The sequence below is a fragment of the Coenobita brevimanus genome, chromosome 2, assembly GCF_032717465.1.
Source record: "Coenobita brevimanus isolate Jiangsu-jjx chromosome 2, ASM3271746v2, whole genome shotgun sequence".
In the NCBI taxonomy this organism is placed as follows: domain Eukaryota; kingdom Metazoa; phylum Arthropoda; class Malacostraca; order Decapoda; family Coenobitidae; genus Coenobita; species Coenobita brevimanus.
In genome coordinates this window covers 44,069,792-44,092,654 of record NC_136955.1, presented here as the reverse complement: position 1 = coordinate 44,092,654, position 22,863 = coordinate 44,069,792, and the positions used below count along the sequence as shown (strand labels likewise).

Below are 22,863 nucleotides of genomic sequence, written 5' to 3'. Positions count from 1 at the left end.
CTATCTCTCTATCTATCTATTGCCAGACGCCTTAATCCCGTAAGGGGTGGCCACAAACAAATCGCTTCCATGTCGCCCTGTCCCGCGCCATTTCGCTGCCCCGCTCCTAGCTCACACCCACCTATCTCATATACCTCCCCACTCCATCCCCCCATCTCATCCTTGGCCTCCCCCTTCCTCTCCCTCCCCTCCACCTCACTCACATACACTCTCCTCGTCAGTTTCTCACTCTCCATCCTTTCCACATGGCCAAACCACCTCAGTGTGTAAATTACCTTTTTTCCCCTAACCTGACCTATATCAGCCACTTATGTCTTGAATACTAAGTTCGAACACTAGACTGACGCTTGAACATGATGCTAGTAACGATGAAGTGCTATGAAAAGATTGCAGAAGGCTAGTACTGAGTTATTCAAAGCTGCGTGAAAACAGCTGCAACGTGACGAAAATCTAGGCCAGCTTAAGGTGAAAGGACCATAGAAATCCACACGTGAGAATGAAAGTGTTGTATATACTGAAAACTAACGCAGTTCAGTATCCACACAGCCCGTCCACTATTGCCCTGTAGGCGATTTAAAGAGTAGCGTCCCAAACACTGACCTCGTTTACCCACACTGCTGCCAACACAACCTCGCTCCTACACTCTTTTACCCACACTGCTGCCAACACTACCTCCACACCAATACTCTTTTACCCACACTGCTGCCAACACTACCTCCACACCAATACTCTTTTACCCACACCGCTGCCAACACTACCTCACTCCTACACTCTTTTACCCACACTGCTGCCAACACTACCTCCACACCAATACTCTTTTACCCACACTGCTGCCAACACTACCTCACTCCTATAAACGTTTACCCACACTGCTGCCAACACAACCCCCACTTCAATACTGTTTTACCCACACTGCTGCCAACACTACCCCTGTTCCTATACTCTTTTCACACTAACTTGGTATGGTTGTGGAGACGGACGCCTCCACGTGGTGGCATTGATATAGATGGACAGATGTGTTGGGCTGTTATGGGATCGTCCCTCAACTCCTTTCCTATCCCCCGAAAGACGGATGGTTGATTTCCACAGAAGGGCGACTTTAGCCTACTGTTCATCAGGTTCAGTTTCAATTTAACATGGACCTACAACAACAACAACAACAAAGACAACCACAACTACTACTACTACAACGACAACAGCAACAACAACAACAACTACTACTACTACTACTACAATACTGTTTTCAATATAACGTGGCCTGTAATTGCTCTCTCAATATTGAATGCTGAGGTGTACTAGTAAATTAACACTAGACTATGATGCTAGTCACGAGGAAGTGCTATAGAGAAAACGATGCACTACTACCAACTCAACCACGACGACTTTCTTTTCAGTCTACTATGGACTAAAATTGCCATACCTGTGACCTCTGACCAACCTCTCCATTATACTTTCACCACCATCAACCGGGGACCCTACACGTGGTAGAACAAAGCAGCTGCGACGTTCACCCAAGAGCCAAACCTTCTCATATTCCCACTTCATTTTGTCATTAAGACCTTTATCCTACCCTGACGAGGCGCTGTCTACCACCAGGGTACACCGGATCCCTGCACGGTGTTCATACTGCACTATACTGTACACTCCACCAAAACACTTTACACAGATGACTGAAGGTTCCACAATGAAGGCTGTTACTCATCGCGTGTGTTTCTTTAAGAGAATATTTCTGAGTGAACTGCTTGCTTCATATTTTGCATAAAGGTCTTTCTTCGTGTCGTTATGAATCAATTACTGGCCATGTGTAGCTATGAGTGGCTTCTGGTGAATATTTTCGTACGTTTCGTTCACGGTTTCAAAATGTAAGAGGGAAGGTTCTAAATTTTAAACAAGGGTACCAATATGACAACCTCATAGAAAAAATTGATTACCTGTGGTCGATGGGCCTGCTCGACTAGACAGGCCGGGGTTAAGCGACAACATACATCACTAGTACTAGTCTACCATTACAGCCTTTATCACCATTAAAACTTACCAATCTTTCCATTCATTTTCAACTCTCTCACTACCTTGAACTCTACTTCATTTTATTTTTCTCGTTTGCTAATTTTATTCAGCTTTTGTTAGGGTTTTCGAGGTGAAGGGGTTTGATACAGCATTTATAAATCCCTTAACTACTACAACCCCTTCCCAACCTCTAAAAAATAAAGTGTAGGTAAGAAGTAAATTAAAAAGTTATTGGACTGAAAGGCGTAACGATTCCCTTCTCCTCTCTCTCTCTCTCTCTCTCCTCTCTCTCTCTCTCTCTCCTCCACCACCATTAGGTCTAGTGGCAATAACCAACTTTCCTCTCAGTCCTGATTCTTGTCTGAGAAAGTTTGTGTGATCCACGGAGGCTGGATCCGCTTGGGTGAGATTTGTTGGATGGAACTTAATAATCCCTCCCATTTATACACTCACAGTCGTAAAAGTCTAAGAGAGAGAGAGAGAGAGAGAGAGAGAGAGAGAGAGAGAGAGAGAGAGAGAGAGAGAGAGAGAGAGAGAGAGAGAGAGAGAAGGCGTCACAGCCATGGACGATATAACTTTCCCTGTAACTCCTCGACTAAATTTACTCTATCATTTTGACTCCCAAGCATCGACTCATGAATAGAGACTGCTTCGAGACGCACTATGACTCACAGACCCATACCTCCCTTTGGTGTAATGGCAAAAACTGATAGAGGAGGCCTGGGACCCAAGAGATGTCTGTGCTTTCGTCGACGATTTGTTTTTATCACCTTGTACCTTCGACCTTGCTATAAATATGAGTCAAATGAAGGTAGGAAATGAGGTAAAAAACTGTTGTGATGACCTTTGTTGTGAAGAGCTCAGTTGTGAAATTGCTAGAAAAACTGGGGAACCTCAAGGGGCCATTAGACAAGTGAAGATTTGCCAGTGTATATTCAACGTGTTTTCCCAAGTCATATGATATTTTTACCTAATTTTATGGGCGAAATAACTGAGTACATATAGGCAGATGTAATGAGTGAAACTGCAATACTTTTTCCACTCCCAGTCTCTATATGTTGTGTGTTTTGTTTGTTATACTGAAGAGGCTGACGATGTTTGCCATATTCACTAGACGATTCTTTTTCGGTGAGGGTTACTCTCTCTCTCTCTCTCTCTCTCTCTCTCTCTCTCTCTCATTTCCTGGTTCCCCTTCACCTCTCCCCAGCCACTCTTTCTCCCTTCACCCCAGTCCTCTGTCTCATTCCCGTCCTCTTCACTCTCTTTCTGGACCTAAGCTTCTTACTCTATGTCTGTCCCCTCACACACATAATACTCTCTCTCTCTCTCTCTCTCTCTCTCTCTCTCTTTCTCATTTCCTAGCTCCCCATCACCTCTCCCCACTCACTCTCTCCATTCACCCCAATCCTCTGTTTCCCTCCCATCCTCTCTGCTTTCCATTTCCAGCTAAGCATCTTACGTCTACCCACTCCTAGTCTTGCAATTAGTGTTTTTTCTTTTCTTTCTCTTATCCTCGTATACTTTGATGGGTAATTGTGAAGCTACGCGTGGACGGTGTATCTATGAGGTCTAACCAGGATTCCAGGGGCTTGACTGGTGAGTGAATGAGTGTGTGGCCCATTTGACTGGAAGTGCTGTTCATTAGTTCTGTTTCTGTTATAATTACGTTATTTCTCTTTTTTGTTGCTTTCTGACCCTACCTTACCCCACCTGCAGTTGAGAAAAATTGGCAGGATGATGATGATGATGATGATGATGGTGATGGTGATGATAATGGTGATGATGGTGAAAATGATAGTGGTGAGAATGGCGATGGCGGTGATAATGATGATGATGGTGATGATGATGATGATGATAGTGTGGATGCTGTGATGGTGATGGTGGTGATAATGGCGACGGCGGTGATAATGGTGATGATGGTGATGATGATAGTGTGGATGCTGTGATGGTGATGGTGGTGATAATGGCGATGGCGGTGATAATGGTGATGGTGGTGATAATGATGATGGTGATGGTGTTGTTGATAGTGATGCTGGTGATGATGATGATGGTGATGATAATGATGATAATGATAATGATGATGATGATGTTATTTCTCTTTACCCACTTCACACTCTTGGCACTCAGTTTATCTCCTATGGGTTCATCTTTCACAAGGAGTTTTATTTATTTATCTATCTATCTATTTTATATTTTCTAAGAACGCACAGACTTCTTTTCAAACTACCTAACCTTTCCGTCTTTCCCCTCACACACAAACATATCTGTCTCTCATAACCTCGTCCCCATCCTTACCTATTCACATCCAGTTACATGCCACATCTTCCTAGCTCCTCAGCCCTCATTTACTGCTCTCCCATTTATTCCTTGCTGGCTCCAATTACGATTTTCCTCCTCATTCATACCCCCATCTCACACTACTTTTATATTCCTTTTCAATGGAGGGAAATTGAACCAGATGTTATGCTGTTATTACGCTAACTTGGTGTAATACTGCCATCTCTCCACCTTGAAACCTGAACTGTGTCAGTAGATTAGCACTAAAATGTGGTGCTAGTAACGAAGAAGTGCTATGGAAGGGATCTGTAGCTGCAGTACTGTGTTTATTTGTCACTGACCTTCGTGAACTATACTGCAAAAGGATGAAAATCAGGGCCTTATTAGAGTAAAAACAGTGCAGTGTAAATATTTCTCTTCAGTGCAAGGCAAAATAAGTGAGAGCCTAAAGTGTACTGGTAGATCGCAGTTTAACATACACTGATGTTACTATTAAGCAGGAAAAGAAATCGTCAGTCAGTTATAAATACGCAAGTCAAGACGCAAGATCACATCGACAATAAAAGATGCATAGGCCTTTTTGTTATATATTCTGGAAAACAAATGTAAATATGTTTGAAAAGATTCATGAAGATGCAGGGATGGCACAGTAAGTTTCTTCATTCTCCTGATATTTCCTGCACAAGTAAAAGGTAGAACTTATAAATTTTTCTTTCGTAGTCAAGATTTACTCCCTGCAGAAAGAATAAGTGATACGGTAATGTTTTATACCCGTCTTGTTTTTCTTACACAATCATACTTTAATAACGACAAGGCACTGACTGTGACTCTGTTTATAAATCTGTCCCTTGGTACATGACGTTGTCCAGGGTCCCAGCTTTGGAAAGGACTAATGAGGTAAAACAAATCAATTGGATATAATTATTTCTGCTACTCGCATTAAGTTGCAGGAGCCGGTGTTGGTCAGGGACGCCTTCTCTTGGTGGCACTGATATAACCAGTTGACTCTCCTGCCTGGTCATACAAACGTTCCTTAACCCACTCCCTATCTCCTGAAAAGAGGATGGTAGATTGCAAAAGGGAACAACCTCAGCCTGCAGTCCACTGGGTTCACATTCAGAAGAGATTTGGGTTGTAGCTTGGAAGAACTGTTACATCTGGGTACTTATATTTCCCGATGTCTCTCTGTTTTCATTTGAACGGTGAGAGAAATTACTTTGTACTACTATTTACCTAAGATCGTCCTCTCTTCGGCTGCGGAGGCTCCCTACCAACTCCTTCAATGAGATTTATATTGCTTATGAGACTTTCCTATTCTATTTTGCTTTATTTAAATCATACTAATACTGCCAAAGTCCTCATAGCCAACACTCAAAAGGATATTCTCCAGCCGTATCCAAAATAAGCTAAGAGAATAAGCATGGTCACTCAATATGAAAATTATGGTGAAGGTCGTTTGCTTTGAAAGGTTGTTTGAACCCCCAAGAGGCAGCTGGAGGTTCAGGCTCATACAGTGCTACCAGGAACCAGTCACTTATGTATAGGTGCGGGAGAGAGATGCCTTCCCGTGGTGGCGTTGATATACCTGGGCGGCTTAACTGCATGGATCTACAATCATCAATTACCACTTATGCCCCTAAAGCAGGATAGTGGACTGCTGGTGTAGGGCGAATTAAGCCTGCGGTCTACTGGGTTCACATTTCATATGAGCTTGGGTCCATAACAACACTAACAACACATACCCATCAGTGATCTACACCACAACAGCTTAAACTCAACCTTACATCACAGAAGGCATAAGAAGGCACTGGCTGTTGCTTATAATGACGTGTGACTAATAGAGATTATCCACGCTCATTCCTTTTTATTCAGCTTAAAATAAGACGAATCCCAGGTTTATTTATATCCCTAAGCCTCACAAACTCTTTATGTGGAAACTTTTCTGGCGGAATGTTTATATACATGAAAACTTGTTGCCTCCATCCCAAAACAAGTATAAAAGGGGATGAAGTTTTAACGAATGTTGCAGAGTAACAAGATGCAGCCGGAGACGCCGTCAGGTAAAGTTTGTAATGTGTTGTAACTTGGAGGAGACACATAAAACTTGGCTCACTTTTATGCTGTGTTGGTGCCTGGCGCCAGGAGGAGAACGGGGCAGGGGCGGGGATGAAGTTATGGTGGTTATAGGGGGTAATGATTAACATGTTATGGATGTGACCTCTCTTCTGACATGCAGCAAATGTGACCACCAATTTCTCTCTCTCTCTCTATCATATATATATATATATATATATATATATATATATATATATATATATATATATATATATATATATATATATATATATATATATATAGATAGATAGATAGATATATATATATATATATAGATAGATAGATAGATAGATAGATAGATCATGATCATCATCATCCGGACTTCCTTTCCTATCCTAGGGCAGGGTGAGGAGTAGCAATGTCCAGACCACCCAAATTTGCTCAGTCCAATGGGCCACGCTTCCTTTCACTCATCATTCAAGCCCCCGGAATCCTGGCTCTATCGGATACGCCAAAAACATTCACCATGTTCTGTATCTTCACATAAACGTATCCGATTGTGTCAATCCGGACGCTGCCAACCCTGATCATGCACTTCTCACAACATTCATCCAGCCAGCTCAATCTCTTGTCAGTGCCCTAGCCTCACCGACTTCCAAACCTCTCTTCCTCACACACTCATCCACCATATCTCTCCACCTTCTCCTTGGCCTACCTCGCCTCCTCCCTCCTTCAAATTCGCTCAGATATACCCTTTTCACCACTCTATTGTTATCCGTTCTCTCCACATGACCATACCATCTCAGTACACTCTCTTCGATTCTGGTGACCACCGACTTCCTCACTCCACAGCTTTCACGAATCACATTATTTCGTATCCTGTACACCCTCTGTACTCCACATATATTCCTCAGCAGTCCCATCTCCACTGCTCTTACTCTTGACTTTTCATTTTCATGCCACACCATAGTTTCACATCCATATGTTAAAGTTGGCACTAACATGTGGAGCTGCAACACTCAAGCCTCTGTTTCTTATCAAGGCCTTCATTGCATCAGCTACTTTTCTTCCTTGTGTCACTCTACTTTCAACTTCTTTTGTACATTTTTCCTCTTTTTTCTATCACTGTACCCAGGTATTTAAACTCTTTCACCAATTCCAGTCTCTCTCCATTCACTGTAACATCGCACTGGGAGTCACCTTCTCTCTTAATAACCATCACTTTACTCCTTTCCACATTTACTCTCACGGCACGACGCTACCAGACATCAGCAAAACTCTGCACTAGCCTACCAAGTTCTTGTCCGGTACTTGCAAGCAGTACTGCATCATCAGCATACAACAACTTTGAGATATTCCATCCATCACTATTCATTACCAATGCCATCCCTCGCTCCATTACTCGTGTTCTTACTTCTCTCATCACCCCATCCATAAATATATTGAAGAACCATGGGGACATCACACAACCTTGTCACACGCCCACACCAATCGTGAACCATTCGCTTAGATACCCATTAACCCTTCCACATGCTTTACTACCATCATAAAAACTTGACGGCACCTAGCAGCTTACCTTCTACACCGTACCTGCGCAAAACTTTCCACAGTCCTTCTCTGTCCACTTTGTCGTATGTTTTTTTCAGACCCATGAATTCCATAAAAACCTTATGGTGCTTTTCACAAGCCTTCTCTGCTATCTGTCTCACTGCAGATATTTGATCCACACATCCTCTGCCACTCCCAAAGCCACCCTGTTCATCACTCACTAGGACTTCTTGTATCTCTCTTAATTTCTCTATAATTATTCTTCCATATACCTTCCCTACCACACTCAATAAACTTATGCCACGATAATTCTTGCACTCACTCCGCTCATCTTTATTTTTATGCAAGGGTACAATCACAGCCTTTTTCCACTCTGCAGGCACAGTTTCACTCATCCATGCCTTCTTACATATTTCCAACAAGCACTTCATTCCACTCTCTCCACTACACTTAAGCATCTCTGCATACTCCTCATCAACCCCAGCTGCTTTCCCATTTTTCAGCCGCTTCACAGCACTCTTCACCTGTGTGTGTCACGTCTCCTGGCACTGCATTCATTCTCTGCACATTCCCCAAACCAATCATGTTTACAGCCACTCTGCTCTCTCCATTCCCATTCATCAGGCTTTCAAAATATTCTTTCCATCTGGTCCTTACTTCATCTCCATGGGTTAGTAATCTACCACCTACATCCATCACACCATCACATGTCTTTCCGCTTTCACTTCTACACTTCCGCACCTCTTTCCAGAATAACTTCCTATTTTCAGAATAGTTCGCATTCATTTTTCTTCCCAGATCATCATTTACCTCCTTCTTTTTCCTCTTCACTAGTCTCTTTACGTGCTTCTTGCTCTCGATATACTCAGTTCTTATTTCAACTGAACCCCTGTCCTGTAACCACTTTAACCACTTCTTCCTCTTTTCCTCCACCGCTCTCTTAACCTCCTCATCCCACCATGCCGTACCATTCTTCTTTGTTGTTACTCTTGCCACACCACACACCGCTTTAGCATTCCTAACGAAGCAGTCCCAATATGCATTCCACAGGCTGTCCAATTCACTGATTCCAACTCTTTCTCTACTTTGGTCCTGTAATCATCTGCCGTTACTTTGATTCTCATCTTCTCAACTTTCAGTCTTTCTCCCTGACTGCTCCTCTCTCTCCTGATCCATCTCACTCCTCTCAGCTTGATCTTGCATACCACAATCAAATGATCTGACAGACCTCCACATCGTCCTCTCGCGGCCGTCGTATCAGCAACCATTCCCATCATCGACCTCTCTACGAGCACGTAATCAATCAGGATCCCCGTTCCCTCTATACCATGTATATTTATGTGCATCTTTGTGTTTGAAATACGAGTTACAAATGCACAACCTCCTCTCCTGACACATATTCTTTAGTCGCTTCCCATTATCGTTTTCTCCTGGTACTCCATAACAATTTATATAGATAGATAGATAGATAGATGTAGATAGATAGATATTTATTACAGTGAATTTGTGCAACCAGTGATTTCATGAAATCCCTAGTCAATTCGTGAAATGAGTTTGGATTGGAATGGATTAATTTAGGCTGGGTTAATTTAGGCTGCGGTTAGGTTAAGCTGGGATAATCTAGGTTAAGCTTTGGTTAGGTTAATCTCTCTCTCTCTCTCTCTCTCTCTCTCTCTCTCTTTATCTATCTGTCTGTCTATTTATCTATCAGTCAATCAATCTATCTATCTATCTATCTGTCTATCTATATGTATGGTGTGTACGTGGGAAGTAAATTGTCATTATAAGCTGAATAAAATCACATAACGGGAGCATGAAATTATTACGAGATGCGACAGAATATACAGTGGGCTACCTTCATCATTACATACTTTTATCGCAGCTGGTCAAAGCTGATGTGATCCTTCTAGTTAGCTGGAATTATTTATGTGATTTTATATGATTAGTTTTGGTGGTGCTGGTGAAGGTAACACTGCTGCAACAAACACGTAGATAAGGTTTATGTGGCTAGTATCTCATCTGACAAGCGAATAACTTGCCGTTCCTTTTATAAGTAGTCTGTACACGACTAAGGGAGATATTGTATGGCAGACAAATGCAGACAGTCAAAGTGGGATTAGCAAAGATATGAACGTAGTGAAATTAGAACTGTTAGATCTATACCACTGAGGTGTAGCTTCTCCAAACCTGAGTTGAAAGATATTGTAAAATATCAGAGAAGTCTTGTGCAATGGTTGACTGAGGTATTTAAGATATTAGTGATTCTAATTCTGATAATGATGATGATGATAATGATGAGGAGGAGAAGGAGGATGAGGAGGAGGAGAAGGAGGATGAGGAGGAAGACTAAGATGATATTAAAGCTGATGATGAGAAACAGCAATACTAATTTGATATCAGAGCTGCTGCTGCTGATGATGGTGATTATGATGATGATGATGATGAGGAGGAGGAGGAAGACTGAGATCATACCAAGACTGCTACTGCTGTTTCTGCTGGTGCTGCTGCTGCTGATGATGATGGGTCCCTTATGCACTGACCACTGTATTGCCCTCGTAGTAGTCACATCCTATCAAACCTGTTTTTCATGCAGACACGTAAGACCTCGTGCTTAGGTCTGCTTGCCCCACTTAAGCCTGCATGGTTCATCAATATCTTCCCTAATCTTATAGTCTCCCCTGCTCCCCTGCGCTCCACCCTGTTTTCCGTGTTTGAGCGGCTCTGATGACAAAAGGCATCGGTTCTTTTTCGGATTTTCAAAAACTTTTTCGTGGGCGTCTTTTCGTTGCCATAGAGGGCTCCCTGGCACATCCCTGTCTATGTTGCATATTTTAGAACGCCAGTATCTTTTTTATGTTATTTATACTGTTACGGAACAAAGAAAGATAATGTACACTTTAAGTGAGAATACGAAGAGTCACTACTGTCCCGTAAAGTTCCAGGTTCAAAACAAAAGAGTTAGGTAAAATTACAAGTTAAAGTTTAATGCTTAAATTAACAACAAAACATTCAGGACTCATAAGGATAATGTAATGGCAAATAAACAGGTTAAATATATGGTTAACTGCAATAGCCTCTATTAACACGAAATTAGCAAGAGTAAATTTATCTAAGTCAGCCCTGATAAAATGAGATACCAGATAATACTCAGTGAATGCCAGATAAATTATTACAGATACAAACTATTATCAAAAATGACTGACATAAAGAACCCTACATGAATTACAAAAACTTCACTAGGCCTACAAATTAAACTTATGCTATACAGTTCAAGAAAAAATGCAACAACAGTTATACTCAAATTACACACAGCTGCTAGATGGTTGGAGACTTCTTGAGCACTCACAATAATAATATCTGTACAGGGGAGGACAGAGATGTGAACAAAATGAGGAGCAGATCTAAGTGGCAATGATGCAGAGACTGAGCTCATTATATAGGGGCCAGCAGAGCTTGATACAACTTGTAATAAGGACGCGCAAATGAAGCGATGGGGACAAACGGTCGACAATCCCGCACTGAATAACAGAAAGGACGACTTACTCTACTATAACGGTAGAAGGGGGGACTGAGGCAGAACACGCTCGTGATCAAACATGCAGCAACTGTGCGTTAAAATTACACAAAGGATGATGAAATCATAGGCTATGTAACACCTCCCCACAAAGAAAAAGAAATTTACAAAGGAAATTTCTTATTACTCTAAAACAATCTGTATATGGCATTACAGACCATGCAAAGGTCTTTCCTAATGTTACAAAAAATGAGATCTCCCTAGCACGTTCAGTCATAGGTACTTGCCAGTATCCCTTTAACAAATCAAACTTACTTATGTACCTAGCCTTTCCGATCTTGTCTATGCAATCTTCCACACGAGGGAGAGGGTAAGTGTCTGTTTTGGTTATCTGATTAACACGTCTGTAGTCGATGCAAAGCCGCTGTGACCCACCTGGCTTAGGGACCAGAGTGACAGGAGAACTCCACTCGCTCTGACAGGGCTCAATCATCTTGTGGTCCAACAGGTAGCCAAGCTCCTTCTGGATGAGAGGAACTTTCACTGGGTTCACACGGTAAGGAGGCAATTTAATTGGCTTTGCGTCTTCAACATCGACATCATGCATCAACACAGTGGTTCTTCCTGGAGTGGCACGGAACACTAGCGGGTACTCCTGCAGTAATGCCGAAAACTCCTGCCTTTCCTTGGGAGGTAGATGAGAAAGCTTAGTCTGGAGATCATTCATGATATCAGGATTCTTCCCCAAACTATCACTCAGGCTCATACTGCATGGGAGAGCTTCACTTGCAGACTCGGGTGGAACAGCTACAGTGCAGACTGGATTATTTTCGTCCAGCCTGTGATATAACTTTAGCATGTTGATGTGACATAGTTGCTTGCTCTTTCTACGATCTGGTGTGGCGATGACATAGTTGACATCACTGAGTTTCTTCTCCACGAAATAAGGGCCACTAAACTTGGCTTGAAGAGGTTGCCCATGAACTGGTAGCAGAATCAAAACCTGATCTCCTGGCTGAAAGTGGCGTAACCTGGACTTCTTATCATACCAAGTCTTCATCTTCTCTGAGCAGCTCCTAAATTCTCTCTCGCCAGCTGTAAAGCAGTGGACAGCCGTTCTTTGAAATTCATCACATACTCCAGCAGGTTGACGTCATCTTCCTCCGACAGCCAGCAGCATTCCTTGAGTAGCTTAAGGGGTCCTCTTACTTCATGGCCAAACAGTAGTTCAAAAGGTGAGAAGCCCAGTGATTCATTTTGGAGATTCTCTTGCAGCAAACACAACGAATGGAAGACCTTTATCCCAGTCTTTCTGATGTTCCAAACAGTATTTCTTGAGCATCGATTTGAGTGTTTGATGGTATCTCTCCAACGCTCCTTGGGTCTGGGGATGGTAAGCTGAAGACGTGATTCTGGGAGATGCCCAACTCTTTCAGAGACTGCTTGAAAACATTTGACATGAAATTACTTCCCCGGTCGGACTGTACCTCCTTGGGCAGACCAAACTTTGTGAAGAACCCTAGCATTTCCTTAACCACGTTCTTTGCTGAGATGTTTCTAAGTGGAATGGCTTCAGGATAACGAGTAGCCATATCAATCATGGTCAACACATAAGAAAATCCTGAAGAAGTCTTAGGAAGAGGGCCCACAATATCCACCAACACACGGGTGAAAGGCGCCTCAAAAGGAGGAATGGGAACTAGAGGTGCAACCTTTTCGGTCTGATTACACTTCCCCACAACTTGACAGGTGTGACAAGACTTACAATACCAGGAAACATCCCTGAAGATACCTGGCCAGTAGAAGTGTTTCAAAATGCGTGCCACAGTCTTCCTCACTCCAAGGTGTCCTGCCAAACTGGTATCATGAGCCACTCGAATGATATCCTGCCTACAAACACGAGGGATGACAACTTGATGTACAACCTCCCATTCACAGTCGGCTGATGCTGTTGGAGGTCTCCCACTTCCTCATAAGTACTCCTGACTTTACATAATAACAAGTAGAAGCACCAGCTGACTCTTCCTCACTGCAAGCAGAGTTAGCTAGACCTTTCAACTCAGGGTCAGCAACCTGCAACTCAACCAACTCTTGACAAGACAAATTATCAACACTACGGGGTACTGCCTCATCTGGTGAGTGGTCCAAATTAGCAAGAAAAGTGTCAGCTAGGATAACATCATCATCATCATTATCCTCTAAATCACCAGTAACTTTAGACTTAGCCCTAGTGACAGCACATGCAGAACACATCAGGGACATCACAATCCTGGGACGCAGCCACTGGCTCACTAGACAACTGAGGAGCTGGACACACTTGACTTCCACCAATATCATTTCCAAGTAAGAAAGTTACACCTGACATTGGGAGTGTCTCAACCAACCCAACCATAACAGAACCATTAACAAAACCAGACTCTAAATTCACTCTGCACAGAGGAACAGAGAAGTAATTATTCCCTACACCTTGTAAGATTACAGTTTCATCAGAGGAATTAACATTAGAGCCTAGAACACTGGTCAGCATAAGGGATTGGCAAGCACCTGTATCACGATATATTTGAACTGATTTCCTGTCATTACTGTCCAGAGGACTGACAAAACCATCAGACAGGAAATTAGCACATGAACTCTTGAGAGTGTCACCCACGTTACTGCTCAAAAGAGGAGCTCCATCATGAGAATTTAAGTTACCCCTCAAAGCAGGTTCAGTTAACTCAGTTAAAGAATTCTGGGAACTCTCAAGAGTGGACACTAGACCAATTGACTGAATATTTAAAGACTCCTTTTTGTTCACATCACGCTGTCTCCTGAAACATCTCTCCGTAGTATGACCAAGCTTACTACAATAAGTACATTTACTTTTCTGAAATCTAGAGGTGAAGCTGGTATTTACTTCCTGAGAAACATCATCTTTATTCTCTTTCCTGTTACCTGTACTCTGAGTAGAGGCAACGTACTTACTCTCAGCTTTCCCTTTTTCTCTAGAATATCTCTTGTGTGTGAGAACATACTCATCAGCTAAAACTGCAGCATCAGACAAATTATCTATTCTTTTCTCATCAAGATATAGGCTTACATCTTTATAAATACACCTTTTGAAATCCTCCAGCAAAATCATCTGCTTAAATTTACCAAAATCAGAATCCACATTCTTAGAATTTAACCACTGCTCCAACAAATCTTCTTTGATTTTTGCATACTCAACATGGGATTGCTTATCTTGCTTGTAAGTTGTCCTAAATTTTACTCTATAGGCTTCAGGAACAAGCTCATAGGCCTTAAGAATCAAGCTCTTAACTACATCATAATTATCACATTGATCCTGAGGCAAAGATGCATAAGTTACTTGAGCTTTACCGGTGAGAACAGTTTGAAGGAGTACCGGCCAATACTCCTTAGGCCAATTAAAACCTGTAGCTACCCTCTCAAACAGCTGAAAATACTTAGTTAAATCAGATTCATTAAAAGGAGGGACAAGTTTAACATTTTTAGCCACATCAAAATCATCAGAGCTAGATGATCCAGTTCCACCTTGTTTCATGCGATACTCATGGTCTGCCTGAATCCTAGCAAGTTCAACTTGTGCGTGAAACTCAGCCTCCTTAACATCAGCCTCCTTAGCACGTGCTTGAAATTCAGCTTCCTTCACACGAGCCTCCTGCAGGGCTAGCTGTAACTTAGCTAATTCAATCTGCGTTTGCTCATTTGGAGGAGTTACATTAAACAAGCTTTTATTAATCATGCCAACATTTTGATCTTTAGAATGATGAGAGTGAACTGCAATTCCCAATTGTTGAGCAACAAGCTTAAGTTCATTCTTTGTTCTGTTTTCTATATCACACACTGTTTGCACATTTGACAAAAAATCTTTGGCTTCATCAAGTGTAGAAATAGTAGCCATCATGAATATATCACAGTCACAAAATATCAAACAATATCCTTATGATAATATCCTAAATATCCTGATATGAGGTCGCCAAATTTATGTTACGGAACAGAGAAAGATAATGTACACTTTAAGTGAGAATACGAAGAGTCACTACTGTCCCGTAAAGTTCCAGGTTCAAAACAAAAGAGTTAGGTAAAATTACAAGTTAAAGTTTAATGCTTAAATTAACAACAAAACATTCAGGACTCATAAGGATAATGTAATGGCAAATAAACAGGTTAAATATATGGTTAACTGCAATAGCCTCTATTAACACGAAATTAGCAAGAGTAAATTTATCTAAGTCAGCCCTGATAAAATGAGATACCAGATAATACTCAGTGAATGCCAGATAAATTATTACAGATACAAACTATTATCAAAAATGACTGACATAAAGAACCCTACATGAATTACAAAAACTTCACTAGGCCTACAAATTAAACTTATGCTATACAGTTCAAGAAAAAATGCAACAACAGTTATACTCAAATTACACACAGCTGCTAGATGGTTGGAGACTTCTTGAGCACTCACAATAATAATATCTGTACAGGGGAGGACAGAGATGTGAACAAAATGAGGAGCAGATCTAAGTGGCAATGATGCAGAGACTGAGCTCATTATATAGGGGCCAGCAGAGCTTGATACAACTTGTAATAAGGACGCGCAAATGAAGCGATGGGGACAAACGGTCGACAATCCCGCACTGAATAACAGAAAGGACGACTTACTCTACTATAACGGTAGAAGAGGGGGACTGAGGCAGAACACGCTCGTGATCAAACATGCAGCAACTGTGCGTTAAAATTACACAAAGGATGATGAAATCATAGGCTATGTAACAATACTAACACTGTAGACATAAAAAAAAGCTAAAACTAGAGAGCATACCAGAGAACACACTAAAACGTAGATCAAATTACTGAGGAAGAGATGCCTGGGACTCTCTGAGCGGGATTCATATTTTTCCCTTATTCCTATCTATCAATCAAATAACAGCAGTGAGATCTACGACGATACTGCACAATAAATAACGATTATGACAACACTTGATGCTTCCTATGATTTCCAGTCTTTCTAACGCAATGTGTCCAGGCATCTCGAAATGAAAGGATCTTGAATTTGGCTCTCTCTTGTATTGTTTTTTTCTTGGAAGGAACAGTTTGCTGGCTCCTGGCCTTTGGTTCCTTCGTCCTAGCATTAAAAAAAGTACATTAAACGTCCGCACACTCAGCGTCCCTGGTGGTGGAGCCCATTGTTTTCATTTGCCTGTGCCGCACTAAAGCCACATTGACCAACAGGCGCTATGCTCTCCCCAGTTTAGCTCTCCAAACCAGATTTTCCCTCCCATGGGTGAGCTGACCTATTGGGGTGAGTGGCAGTGGTGTGTGTGTGTGTGTGTGTGTGTGTGTGTGTGTGTGTGTGTGTGTGCTTGCTTTGTTTTCAGATCCCTACCACGCACCGTATATATTACTTGAAAGCGTGTGTGTGTGTGTGTGTGTGTGTGTGTGTGTGTGTGTGTGTGTGTGTGTGTGTGTGTATGCTTTGTTTTCAGATCCCTACCACACACTTCATACATTACTTGAAATATGTAGCATAAAGAAGAAATTCCATGATAACTCAGCTTCCCTTCTTTAATTTCACGCATGAACGGTAGTATATATTTATCCACAGGCAATTCTTATCTCAGTACCATCATCCATAATAACTATGAATTTTTACCATTATTACAGTAAGCATTGGGGGATGCTGATTGTCACGTTTACTACTGCAAGGTGTGGTGGAGCGTGGTGTGGCAGCGTGTAGTGTATTAGTGTGATGTGATGACAGTGTACCGTATGGCAGTGTGTAGTGTGGTGGTGTGACGTGATGGTAGTGTGTGGTATGGCATGGTGTGGTAATGGGACGTGATGGTAGTGCGTGGTGTGGTAGTATGTAGTGTGGTAGTGTGACGTGAAGACAGTGTAAAGTTTAGCAGTGTGATGTGATGGTAGTGTGTGGTATGGCAGTGTGTAGTGTTGTGGTGTCACTGGTGTGGCGTGATGGTAGTGTGTGGTACGGCAGTGTGTAGTAGGGAAGTGTTAGGTGATGGCAGTGTGTGGTGTGGCAGTGTGAAGTACAGTAGTGTGACTATTGTAGTGTGTGTGGTATGGAAGTGTGTAGTGTGGTAGTGTGACGTGATGGAAGTGTGTGATATGGCAGAGTGTAGTGTGGTAGTATTGTTAATAGGATATACAGGGAGGTATGTAGGTAGCCAGGTAGATAGGTGAAAACCGGTGTCGATGATGTGGATGATGAGGAGAATCGTTGCTACCAGTATAAAGTCTTAAGGCGTTGAATAGCTTGTTGTGGGTTTTATTTTGTAAGTATTTTATCTGTCTGCCTTGTCCCTGTGTCTATCTTGTATCTTAAATGGAGGTGAGGTATAGACACTCTCTAGGATTACGGGGTTTAACTATGACACAGTTATGTCGTTCGTGCGATGGGCAGAGTGACGTGACCCACATCTTGTCAGCGCGTTGGCGATACCTCCTACACTACGCTGGCTCCTACGCTTCCTTCTCTCGTCTCTTCAGTCCCCTTCTGCCATCTCTGGTTCTCTCTGGCTCTCTGCCTCTCACCTCCGATTTCTGGGAAAATATTCTGCCCGGTGTGTGTGTGTGTGTGTGTGTGTGTGTGTGTGTGTGTGTGTGTGTGTGTGTGTGTGTGTGTGTGTGTGTGTGATGTCTAGTAATTTTCCGTCACGAGAGCTAACTAGCTTTTGTCAGTGACCCCACGTGTTTGCTACATAACGAGATTCTTTATAGTATGGTACGTGATGTGTTCGCCTTCCGGCCAGAGGATGTGTACGTCTCTACCTGAACACCAGACATTGCATATTGTGCAAATGGTAGATATTATGTTATGATATATACTAATGCCTATGGTTATTACATGCCTATAACTATTACATTTTGTGTTATGACATATTAATGCCTATAGTATGACATAATCCCTTGCTAAAAATGCTTCTAAAAAACTGGGCCTTATGTACAGAGTTCGTGAGTTCTTCACTGACGAGCAGATGGCCACAATATACAAAAGTCATGTGCGTTCTCAGATCGAATACTGTTCACCACTGTGGAGTGGATGTGGAGCGGTTGCATTGAGGCAGTTGGACAAAATTCAAAATAAAGCCATTAGATTAAGCAATAATCCTGCCATCACGCTAGACCTTCCTCCATTATCAGTACGTAGAGATGTTGCTTCTTTAACACTATTATATCGATATTTTTACCGTAAGTGCTCTGACGAACTGGCTTCAATTGTGCCTCCCCTTCACGTTTTCTCCCGAAATACTCGGGCAGCTGGGAGCGCCCATGAACTCACACTCTCTCCCCCGCAATGCAGAACCTCTGCTTATCAAAATTCATTTATCCCCAGACCTACTACTCTCTGGAATTCACTTCCTGGGAGTTGCTTCCCACAAACATTTAATCCACTTTTATTTAAATCCAGTTGTTATAAATTTTTTATGAATGGAGGATGCCTTTAGGCACATGGAATTGTTTTTCTTTATTTCCTTTGTTTTTCCTTCCTCCATTCATTGTCTTAAAAAAAAAATGGTAGGGAGTTGTTTGGTAGTATGACGTGATGACAGCGTGTGGTATGGCTGTGAGTAGTGTGGTAGTGTGACGTTATGGCAGTGTGTGGTATGGTAATGTGACGTGATGGCAGTGTGTGGTATATCAGTGTAGGGTGGTAGTGTGACATGAATGCACTGTGTGGTATGGCAGTGTGTAGTGTGGTAATGTGTCGTGACTTTAGTGTGTCGTATGGGGGTGTGTAGGGTGGTAGTTGGACGTGATGGTAGTGTGTGGTACGGCAGTGTGTAGTGTGGAAGTGTGGAGTGATGGTAGTGTATGGTATGACTGTGTAATTTGGTAGTGTGGGGTGATGTGAGTGTGAGGTGTGACAATGAGAGGTGTAAAGTGTAGCTGTGTGTGATGTAGCAGAGAGGTGTGCAGAGAGGCGTAGCGGGGAGGTGTAGCAGAGAGGCGTAGCGGAGAGGTGTAGCAGAGGGGTGTAGCAGAGGTGTAGCGACATGAAATATGGTAGGATTTTCTCCAGAACCTATGTTTCTAGTGCCTTGAAGTGCAATCAAAACCGTTTACAAGACCGCGCTTTGACCCTCGCGAATGATTACGGGGATCATAGTATTTGGCGTTTTTTTGGAAGGCTGTGTTTTGAGTTTTAATTATAGATATTTTGGGTATGTGTCTGTAAAGCGTCGCCAAAGTTTGTCTCGAATTAGGGAACTCTTGATCACACAAACGAGAGTGAAACAGCGAGATTAACTTTCTTTAATGAAGTTTGCTGAGAGATTCAGTTCCTCGTACCCAGATCCACTCCCTTCTTCCGTATTCATTTACATGCTCATTCTCTTCACGCTCAGTCCCGTTCATCGCCTGCTTCTCGCTTATCACCAGGCTCCTCTTACATGCGCACAATCATACTCAGTCTCATCACACTTCCAATCAAACACAAAGTCCTTTCATCCATCCAAACTTAATCCACTTTCCATACACACTCGTGCTTTCATTCGTTCCTACGCACATCCCCGACACACCAACACGCGCACTTGATCCCTATGCTTCTTCCCTCACACACAAACGCACCCACACCTTTCCTCTCCACTTTTATTCAGCAAACGCCCTCACCTACTTCTATCTTTGTTATCCCACCCCAGACAAGCTAATTTCACACACACACACACACACACACACACACACACACACACACACACACACACACACACACACACACACACGGCTCTTATTCTTGCCCAAATTACCCACCCACTCTTCAACACTCTAATATCTTTCACCTCACAGTCCCACCACCTTCCACAGACACCCTCCCATGATGCTCCTACGACAGTATACTAATCACAGAGCCTTATCTTCTCCCCAGTACTCTGCTAACACCCTAACTCTGTTTCCTCCAACGGGTCCAAAAATCACTTGCCGAGTATACTGGGCCCCAAAGCTTATCCTATACCCCATTATTCTAATCACACCAGCGCTTTTTCTTCCCACAGGCGCACAATTGCCTGCTGCAGTAGTATGGGTATGACTGGCTAAATACACATTCACACAATTTTCAGAGAATATTGTGTTATATTTTTCATGATACTGCAAGATAGCTGTACTTAGTTAGGGGAGAACAAGCCCCTTCAAGGAGAGAGGCATTGTGGCATGTGGAGGTGTGTGGTATGTACGACTGCCGGGTCTCATGGAACGAACTGTTAAAGGGTTGGACACACTAAAAAAATAATCTCCCCCAGTCCTGTACTCACACCAAGCCTCTTTCTCTTCCCCCAGGCGCACAATCACCTCTTATCCCTTCTGGAGATCAGCAACTTCGAGATCGTCCACACAGAGAACATCGCCGACGACCTGAAGGAGTTGGACCAGCTGAAGCGGCTCCACCAGAAGGACGTGCGGATCATCCTGGGCTACTTCGACGAGCACTGGGCCAGGAGGATATTCTGCGAGGCCTACAGGAAAAAGATGTATGGCAAGAACTACCAGTGGATTATAACTGGTAAGCTGAGTGGGGATGACGTGTTTTGTGTTTGGTATGCTTAGGTTGTGTAAAATATTGTTGGTTGTTTATCGCAAGCGAATCAATAGTAGTAGTAGTAGTAGCAGTAGTAGTAGTAGTAGTAGTAGTAGTAGTAGAAATAGTAGTAGTAGAAGTAGTAGTAGTAGTAGTAGCAGTAGTAGTAGTAGTTGTAGTAGTAATAGTAGGAGTCGTAGAAATAATAGTAATAGAAGCTTCAGGCTCATCTGAACGTGAACCCTGTGGACTGCAGGCTGAAGTTGTCTTTCTTTCACAATCCATCATCATCATCATCCACCTGGGGGTTAAGGAAGGGGGACTGAGGGACTTGTATCATAGGGCGGCTCCACTGGCAGGTCATATCGGCTCTGCAACGTCAAATCGTCCCTCTCCAGCACCTCAAGTAAATTAAAGAATGGATAAGCATACAAACATTATCCTTTGACGGAAAAATGGATAGAGATTAGCATCCTGTGGGTCATTAGTGTTTCCCAGTGCTGGATACCTTGATGTGTCAGTTCCCAGCCGGTCCTGTTTGTAGTGTTAAGAGTAATTGATTGTGCCTGCCAAACACTGACAGTCTGCGGCCAGCTTAACATGGCAATCACGTTTATATAGTGTCCAAACCATGCAAACATTGTGTGTGTGTGTGTGTGTGTGTGTGTGTGTGTGTGTGTGTGTGTGTGTGTGTGTGTGTGTGTGTGTGTGTGTGTGTGTGTGTGTGTGTGTGTGTGTGTGTGTGTGTGTGTGTGTGTGTGTGTGTGTGTGTGTGTGTGTGTGTGTGTGTGTGTGTGTGTGTGTGTGTGTGTGTGTGTGTGTGTGTGTGTGTGTGTGTGTGTGTGTGTGTGTGTGTGTGTGTGTGTGTGTGTGTGTGTGTGTGTGTGTGTGTGTGTGTGTGTGTGTGTGTGTGTGTGTGTGTGTGTGTGTGTGTGTGTGTGTGTGTGTGTGTGTGTGTGTGTGTGTGTGTGTGTGTGTGTGTGTGTGTGTGTGTGTGTGTGTGTGTGTGTGTGTGTGTGTGTGTGTGTGTGTGTGTGTGTGTGTGTGTGTGTGTGTGTGTGTGTGTGTGTGTGTGTGTGTGTGTGTGTGTGTGTGTGTGAGGAAAGTTTTTATGCATCTGTGTTGGAAAGCAATACGTAGAAAGGGTGACTGTAAGATGGATGAAGCAGTTAAAGAGCATAGGGAGGCAGTGCAAGAATAAGAGATGAAATTGGTCCATGCGTGTCTAAACTGCATTAAGTAACCCATATTTGTTTATACAGTATGAAACATGTAGTGGCGGTACAGGTTAAGGACGACAGATACAGCAGGAGGGCTCAGTTGACTGCTTATACAACTGTCCCTCAACTCCTTTCCTATCCCCGAGAGGATCATGATATACTACAGTTGAGGAACATAAGCGTACACTACTACTACTACTACTACTACTGCTGGTGTACAGGTTATGATGTGGCCAGTGAGTAAGGAAGAGCCAGGAGCAGGGATGAGAGAGCTCCCTGCTGGTGGAGGGGACAAGTGAGCTTAAGAGGATTTAGGGCTGAGCCTCAGTCCTACCCCTGCTCACTTGATGGTCTGGTTAATGTTGCGAATGAGAGAGAGAGAGAGAGAGAGAGAGAGAGAGAGAGAGAGAGAGAGAGAGAGAGAGAGAGAGAGAGAGAGAGAGAGAGAGAGAGAGAGAGAGGGTATTTAATTAACAGAAAAACTGAGTTAAATATTTCTCGAGTACTACATTACGGAGTCAGTACCATTTCCCTTTACCTTCTCTCCCTTCCTTCAGTAGTATCACTTATCCCAGCTTAGTGCCTCCTCTCCACACTCACTTTTACTACCACGTTCATGGGTTCCATTGCCGGAAGGAAACTGTAAGCTTTAACGATTATGGAGTGCCATCTGTAGAAGTGCCATTCCCCCTACCCTCTCGCGGTTC

At 42.9% G+C, this 22,863-nt stretch overlaps 1 protein-coding gene across 1 annotated transcript in view; it reads left to right on the top strand.

The window, feature by feature from the left end:
* The window catches only part of GABA-B-R2 (gamma-aminobutyric acid type B receptor subunit 2), a 506,646-nt gene that overhangs the window by 374,920 nt on the left and 108,863 nt on the right, over positions 1–22,863 (top strand). The window contains exon 5 of the mRNA XM_080266192.1: positions 20,699–20,921. Within this exon, the coding sequence (XP_080122318.1) occupies positions 20,699–20,921 (223 nt within the window). The remainder of the gene's footprint in view (positions 1–20,698; positions 20,922–22,863) is intronic.